Below are 8103 nucleotides of genomic sequence, written 5' to 3' on the forward strand. Positions count from 1 at the left end.
CCCTCTCAACCACACACAGCTAGAATGCCCACAGATACTGCATTAGTATTAAGCAGAAGGAAATCTGTCAAGACACTAATATCACATATGCGTCTGCCCCGGGTTCAATAGGCCCAGTGTGACTTCACAGGGCAGTATTTTCTTGAACACTATAAAGATGTTATTCTGCCCCCAAAACAGTCATAATAACTTTAAAAAGAAATGCTTTAAGATTTATTTATTTACTTATTATGTATACTGGCAGCAGCTGACCTCTCGATCAGTACCTGGATAGGGGAGTGAGGATTAAGAAAAGACAAAGGCAGAAGAGAGAATCGGGAGGGCTCTCCATGAATGCTTCAGCAGCCCCGAATTTATTTCTCATAGCCTTTTTATACCCAAAGCAAGGGAGGCAAAAGACTTCCTTACCATGGATAAAGGAATGAACAGGTGTAAACACCTCCTTAATTCTCAAAGCATCTAGTAACCACGCCTTTGGCCAATCATCCTGTTATTCAACCTTAATGAGAAATAACAAGCTTGAACTCTCTGACCTTAAACCAAAGTGGAATCAAGCTACAAGCTGGAGTCACTGTGGGCTCCCACAGTATACAGCGTTCTGCCTGCATGTCTGCCTGTACGCCAGAAGAGGGCACCAGATTTCACAGTAGATGGTTGTGAGCCACCATGTGGGTGCTGGGAATTAAACTCAAGACCTCTGGAAGAGCAGCCGGTGCTCTTAACCTCTGAGCCATCTCTCCAGCCCCATAGTAACTATTTTTTAACAATTTATTTTATTTTCTGTGTAGGTAGGTGACTGTGAGTGCAGGGCCTGCAGAGGCCAGAAGAGGATGTCAGATCCCATGGACCTGGAGTTACAGGTGGTTGTGAGGTTGAAAACCTCATTCCAGAGGTATCCTTCCTACACTGTAAAAAAGAGTACCAGGATTCAAACACACGCGCACGCGCACGCGCTCGCGCGCGCGCACACACACACACCTTGCTAAGTGGCCTCAGTGCATTTCCTTTTGCTCATATTTTGTTGGTAGACTCCTAACTATCCCTTGACTATCCCCCCTTACATGCCCAACCTAAGCATAGTTTCCTGCTTTGGGGAGATTTTATTTTTGTAATGTGGACTCCTGTGTCAGAAAAAAAATCTTAAGAGTTGTTTTATGAAGTACACTCTACAGGTTTTCTTGATGATGAGATAAAAACATAGATCAAAAGGGAGGTCATTTGGAGTGAGGTCAGGGGATGATGAGCTGGCTCAGTAGTTAAAAGCAGAGAACCTGAGTTTGATCCTAAGCATCCACATCAGGATGCCTGTGACTCCAGGTCCAGGGGATCCTACACTCTCTTCTGGCCTTGGAGGCACCTACAGTCAAATGCACATACCCACACACATACACATGACCTTGAGGTAAGAAGACACATCTTTAATCTGGGCCGTATCTTCTGCTGGAAGCCCATGTAAGGACATAGAAGAAGGAAGTTTTGCTCTTTGCCCGCTTGCCTTCACTTGGCCAGCACATCCATTCCTTCCCTGGCATTGAAGCCTAGTTCTTTGAGATTCCAGCATATACTGAAGACCAGCTGAGACATGCAGCCTTGTGGACTGAGCAAATGCTGTATTCTTGGACTTTCCATCCACAGCCAGCCATTGTCGGATTAACTAAACTGCAACCTGAAAATCATTCCAATAAATCTCCTTGAACTATATATATTTTTACAGAGAGAGAAATATATATATATATACATATACATATATATATATGCACACACAGATAGATAGATAGAAGATAGATAGATAGATAGATATAGATATAGATATAGATATAGATATATATCATTCTGTAAGTTCTGTTACTCTAGAGAACCCTGACTAATACAAGGGCTAGATAATCTCAGCCACTTGGGAGTCTGAAGCGTGAAGATTGTAAATTCACAACTCTGCTTGGGCAGAGAGAAATCAAGGCCAGACTGGGCAACTTAGTTTGACTGTCTCAAAACGTAAAAAGAAAAGGAGGGCTGAGGATATGGCTCAGTGCAAGAGCAGCAATTCCCAGCAGTATTAAAAGAAAAACTTAAAGAGGGGCTGTCACGGTGTGTTTTGGTCTTGTAAATATACTTCATATCCAATTGGTAAGATTTTGTTCACTGGAAAGGGACTCGTGTACATGCCTAAACAGCCCCGGGAAGGGGATACCGTCCCACTTCTTCCCCCAATGCAGTGAACTCACTGCTGAGACTGAATTGCATATCAACAGGCAGAACTAAATACTTTTCCCATACACACCTGGTTTTTAGTGTTGAAGCAAGTTTCCTGATAAATCTCAACACTGGTAGAAGGGTGAGGAAGAAAATTACACTACTTTAGAAGATCCTACTTTGCTTTGAGTACAAACCCTGAGTCCCTAATATTATCATCAGTTAATTATCTTTTTTAAATTTCTTTTTAGCTTTATTTATTTGGTGTGTGAGGTTGTGTACAGGTGTGCAGATGTGGAGGTCAGAGACCTACTTTGGAGAGTTCTCTCCTTCCACAATGTGGGTGGCAGAGATAGCACTCAGGCCATCAGGCTCCGTGACAAATGCCTTTACTGGCCGCACCATCTCCATAGCCCCAAAGTGAATTTCCTGAGCATCACCATAGCAGCTACACTTTGTATTCCAGACAACAGTCGGACCATTCAAATACAATCGACAACTATAATAGTGGAAGAATTCTTGTGGGTTTTTTCAAAAAATTTTTAATGTACCACTATGTAGCCCAGGCTGGCCTTGAATTTGCAATCCTCATGCCTTAGTTTCCCAATCCTGGGGGTACAGGTATGCTAAAAGTTATATTCACCCAAAAGGTATTTTTTTTTCTTATGTCTTGGGCATTTAACAGGCTTCCTTTGGGCCATTGTGATTCACTTCCACCCTGAGATTCTGTGGTGTGCACATTCAATTTTAAGGGATTCATTTGTTTGGGGATCTGGGTTGGCTTTAGGTTTCGTGAGATCTAGTTCAAACATAAAAAGTAATGCCAGGCAACAGAGGATCCAGAGGGAATCTGGGACTGAAGAAGGCAAATTCCATGACTACCTGTTCCGTATTGACCTGGGATTTTGCAAATTAAAAATGTGAGATTACTTGAGAAACAAAGATGGAGTCCACCACAGTAGAACTGCTTCTCAGACCCAGGTGTCAGCAAGTCAGACTGCGGAGTGAGAACCAGCGGTGACTTCAGGAACGCTCCTCGCTAGCAAGCAGGATTTACTAATATCTCCATTCTCCCTTCCTTTCTTCCTCCTACACTTCCTCCATCTTCTCCCTCTCTTCCTCCACTTTCAACACTGTTCACACACACACACACACACACACACACACACACACACACACACACACACACGGCAATCCATCTGTGCCCCCTCCCCCCAATCCATTGAAAGACCCCCGGCTGAGATCTTCCTCCGGGAGAGACCCCAAACCCAAGGAACACACCGAAACCACAGATCAGATGCAAAAGCAAGAGGGTTTATTTAGACCAGGTACCTGGGGCGAAGTCTCTTGGAGGACTTGCGCGCCTTCCTAGGGCAAGGGGGACTTTTTATGGGATCCCAGGGGCAGAGGCGCGGTTACAGAAGCGAGAAGCATAGTTACAGGGTCCCTATTGGTTGTTTCAAAGAAAGCCAGGGTGAACTTGGGGTCGTATGTGTGTGGCTGATTTGGCCTTGTCCAGGCCAGCTGCTTATTCCTCAAGGCCAGGGGGCCAGCCATAAAATATCCTGATTTGACTTAACTGTCTTTCTCTCAAGGCCGCCGACCACAGTTATCTCTCTCAAGGCTGGCCATAGCTATCTCTGTCAAGGCCGGGTGGCTGGCTACGGCTGTGAACTCCTGTTTTTCTGATTCCTTTAGAATGGCGCTTCTTAGGCTAAGTTATAGGGGGGGGGAGCATTTTATTGGCCCAAAGCCCCATGTCCTCATAATGGAGCGGGGGTCTTTCATTCCCCCATTTTCTTTTGTACCAAATGAAATCTTTCATTTTAGGATGGAGAATAAGGGTTTAGCTTTATCTCTGACTGTCTGAGCCTCTGATATTGTTTGGTTAGGATCAAAGCCTGGGCAACAGAAATCTTATCCTTGATGAATTGCACTAATCTGTTGAGGATGTATGACCCAAACAATAAAATGAGCAGGAGGATGATTAGGGGGCCCATAATGGTGGAGACAAGGGTCGTAAACCATGGTGACCTTTGGAACTATCTTTTAAATCATTTCTGTTGAGCATGGCTACTTGGAGCTGTCTGAATTGGCCGGTCTCCATAAGGGCTGTGGTCCTGTATCTACCCCAGCAGCTATTCCGCCCATGGTAATTTCTCCCAGTAACAGGGCCAGCGTCAGGGAAACAGGCTCTCTGGTGATGCCCCTCCTTATGTCAGGAGGACTATTAGGGGGATCAAGGGGACCCCCGGGTGAGTCTTATCTTTAGTGGGTTTGGAGAGCGTTGAACTAGATGTCTCGGTGCCCTCAGCTTCGTCGGGTTCTTTGGCAGCCTTTACATGTGACGTGTGGACCCAAGCCGCTGTCCCGTCAACCTCGGCTCTAGGTTCCTAGATTGATGGCGTCGGATCCAGACAGAGTCCCCAATCTTGAATGGGTGAGGCACCACCGGGCGGTTCAGTTGCTCCCGGCAGGCAGGGGTTTCTACATCGTCTTTTGCATCAATTGGAGGGCTAGTGGCAAAAGAGGAGATATCAGAGTAAAGGAAATTTACAATTGGTGGGGGAGCCCCATATATGGTCTCAAACGGGGTTAGGCCATGAGGCCCAGGAGTATTCCGGGCTCGGTAAAGGGCTAGGGGGAGTAGGAGCACCCAATCTCTAGTGCCAGTTGCAAGCGTTAATTTGGTTAAAGTCTCCTTAATGGTTCTATTTGCACGTTCTACCTGTCCTGAGCTCTGGGGGCTGTATGTACAATGAAGTTTCCAATCGATCCCCAGTAGCCTGGCCACCTTCTGACTTACCTGGGAGACGAAGGCGGGCCCATTGTCTGACCCCAATATCTGGGGTATTCCATACCTGGGAAAGATGTCATCTAGGAGTTTTTTTTGGTTACCACGTTAGCGGTCTTTTTCTTGGTAGGCAAGGCCTCTGTCCATCTATGATGTAAGCTTGTCGCTCGGGGCTCCATTTCGCCCCCATTTTTTTTTGTTAGTTCCTGGTCCTCCGGGCTTCCGCCATCCGGAGGGCCTGGGTCAGCGCGATCAGCTCTGCCTTTTGGGCCGATGTTCCAGGTGGCAGTGGTGAGGTCCAAACTATCTCCGATTCGGTGGTGACGGCTGCTCCGGCCCTCCGTTTTCCTTCTTGGAGGAAGCTGCTCCCATCCGTGAGCCAGGCAGCAGGGTTGCGGGGTTGAGGGAGACAACTGGTCTGAACATCACTCGGTCTGGGGGCTGCTGGACCAGAGCTTTTACCGCATGGGAGGATAACACAGTTAATGGCTGTCCCAAAGTCAGTTTTCCTGCATCCTTGAGCAAAACAGCAATAGCGGCTACCCCGCGCAGACAGGGGGCGGGCCATCCTGCAGCTACCGGGCTTTTATGGCCCCAGTCTCTGTACCAGCATTCCTTTTGCAAAGCCTGAGTTCTCGTCCACGAACAGTTCAAAGGGCTAGGACTTGTAGGGGGGTCCCTTTGGGTCCTGTCCAGATGCCAGCTGAACCTTTTTCTCGGTGGTCTTTTGATACCTCCTGTTACCTGTGGCCCCCTGGACCAAAGCTGTGCGGTCACTGAGAGAGCTTCCGGTATGGGTCAGGACTGAATGTTGAGCCCCGGTGTCCACTAGGAAGGTCACTGGCTGCCCCCCAATCTTGAGAGTTATCCTAGGCCGGGGGGGGGGGGGCTCCTGGCCTTGACCTCCCCAATCCTCCAGATTGAGGACTCTTGGCTTAGGTCTCCGAGACTCTTGAGGCTCTTTTTTGATCAGTCATGAGCCCAATGTCCTCTCTGTTTACAGTAAGCACTTTGTCTTTGTCAAGCAGTGTTCTTTTTTGATCTCTCGTCCTAACTTTCTAACTCCCTCTCTGACCTGTCCCTGAGACATTACAGTGGCCAGGACTTTTTTTGTTTGTTTTTCCTCTCCCTCCGTGTCTCTCTAAGTCTTTTTAAAAACACGCTGCCGGCGTCTCTTTCTGGTAACCTGAGCCCAATCGGTAGGGGGTCTAGAGCCCCTTGGAGACCCGCTAAGAGCAACTGGCAATAGAGACATCGGTGTTCCCTACCTTCGCTGGTTTGTCCCGCCTTCCTCCTAGGCGACCGGCAATTGGGGAGGAAGCAGGAAACTCATCCTCCGCTGTTTGGGGGCCGCTGCAGGAGCCGCCGGTCCCTCCGGCGCTGTCGGGGGGGCTGTAACACTCGGGGCGGGGTGACTCGGCGCCCACGGGTGACGCCGCCCCCGCCATCAGGGATGCTGAAGGCCGACTGTGCCGCTCGGCCGCCCGCCGCGCTACCCACCGCCCCTCCGAGTGAGCGGCTGCGGGGCGCTGTTGGGACCGAGGCCGCCGCCGGGCACTGGGGCCACGAACCGGGCCGCCCGAGCGCCGTCCGCCCCGCCGCCGGCTCCCCGCCGCGCGGGTCCCGGCCTGCCGCGCCGGGGGCCGCCGCGCGCCGCTGTAGGGCAGGTCCGAGCCCGAGTAGGCGCGGGTGCGGCCGTTGGCGGCGGGGCCGCTCTGCTTGGCGCCCATGTCCGCGCCGCCCCGGGCCGCGAGCGAGCGAGCAAGCAAGCGAGGCGGGCTGGACGCAGCTCGCGGCTGGCGCTCAGGTGGCCGTGCGGACACGGTCGCTGCCGGGCCGCCACGACGGGCCGCTACCGTTCGCTGCCGCGCTCCGTGGCCTCCGCACCGCCTCCTCCCGGGCGGCCGCCGCCATCGCCGCCATCCTCCGGCTCCCCGGCGGCTGGTCGCCGGCCCCGCCCCTGGCCCCGCCCGCGCCGCCGCGGGCCTTCGCGATCAGATTCCCCTGGTCCGCACCAGTTCTAAGTCGGCTGTTAGGCGCCACGCGGAAAACCACGGCCCGGCGGGGCAGACTCCTCCGCCCGCACGGGAGACATGGACAGCCGGGGAGAGCGGGGAGCGAGGGGAGCCCCCCCCAGCGCCGCCCCGGACCCCCGCGACCGCACCGCGGCCGCGCGGACGGGAGGAGGCGCGGGGAAACCCCAGCGCCCTCCGCCGCCGCCATCGCCGCTGACGGCCTGCGGGGACTGGGCAGGAGGCGTCCCGGCGCCCTAGCTTCCCGGTGGCCCCGCCTGCGCGTTCCCATCTCCCGCACCCGCCTGTGCGCCTGCCTGCGCCGGAGCAGCGGCCCGAGGGGAGAGGAAAAGACTTGCTGGTGTGGGGTTAGGGAGGAACAGGGAGTGGGAGGGATCCGCCGATCTGGCTTCCTCGGCTCCGGGATTCGGCGAGCGCTGCTGCTGCCGGGGGGGCTGAGGGGAAGAGAAACGGCTTAACCCATGGGGGAGGTTCTGTTGTCAGGAGTCTCCACATGGCAATGTATGGGACCTGGTCTGGGTGGCCATGGGGACTGGAAGTAAAAACTTTTTTCTCCACCTGTGAAATAAGACTGAGGTTAAAGGTTCCCTGATGAGGCCATCCTACATCCATTTTAACCTAATCGGCCTCGCAAAGAGTGATCCATTTTTTTTTTTTTGATTACGACTCCTTCGTTGTTGGCTCGTGTCTTTACGTCTGACCAGTGTTTAAGCATGAGGCTCAAGGGGGTGGTGACAGTCTGTCCTATGGCTGTTTTTAGGAGGAGAACGGTTAAACAGAAAACAAAAAAACGACAGACCAATATAAATAAGACTAACACTTGCTGCGCGGCTTCGGTTCCAAACCGAAAGCAAAACCAGAAAAACCGTGCCCCCAGAGGGGTCTTTAAACCGTGCCCCCGGAGGGGTCTTCAGACCGTGCCACAGAGGGCACTTCAGATGAACCGTGGAACGTCTTCCAGGTTCCCAGATTCCCCTAGGACGTCTCCCAGGGTTCAGTGGCGAAGTCCAGGCCCGTCGGCCCCCTCTTTCAGATCCACTGACACAGACAGATTATCAGGCGCGGGCGCGGAGACAAACAAACAAC

The 8103-nt window shown here is 52.0% G+C and overlaps 1 protein-coding gene across 3 annotated transcripts; it reads right to left on the bottom strand.

The window, feature by feature from the left end:
* Positions 1-3483: 3483 nt before the first annotated feature.
* On the bottom strand, positions 3484-7103 carry LOC143272886 (uncharacterized). Of its 3 annotated transcripts, XR_013050508.1 has the most exons (3): positions 6253-7099; positions 4997-5439; positions 3484-4706 (listed from the first exon to the last, which is right to left on the bottom strand). XR_013050508.1 is itself a non-coding variant. In XM_076569646.1 (2 exons), exons 1-2 carry the CDS (start codon positions 6712-6714, stop codon positions 4695-4697), a joined length of 474 nt encoding a protein of 157 aa, XP_076425761.1. In that variant the 5' UTR covers positions 6715-7103; the 3' UTR covers positions 3484-4694. The 3 variants fall into 3 exon arrangements, 2 of the variants coding, with proteins under 2 accessions (XP_076425761.1, XP_076425760.1); XM_076569646.1 differs by lacking the exon at positions 4997-5439 and having other exon boundaries at positions 6253-7103; XM_076569645.1 differs by having other exon boundaries at positions 3484-5439.
* Between the last annotated feature and the right edge of the window lie 1000 nt (positions 7104-8103).

Source organism: Peromyscus maniculatus, chromosome 4, assembly GCF_049852395.1.
Source record: "Peromyscus maniculatus bairdii isolate BWxNUB_F1_BW_parent chromosome 4, HU_Pman_BW_mat_3.1, whole genome shotgun sequence".
In the NCBI taxonomy this organism is placed as follows: domain Eukaryota; kingdom Metazoa; phylum Chordata; class Mammalia; order Rodentia; family Cricetidae; genus Peromyscus; species Peromyscus maniculatus.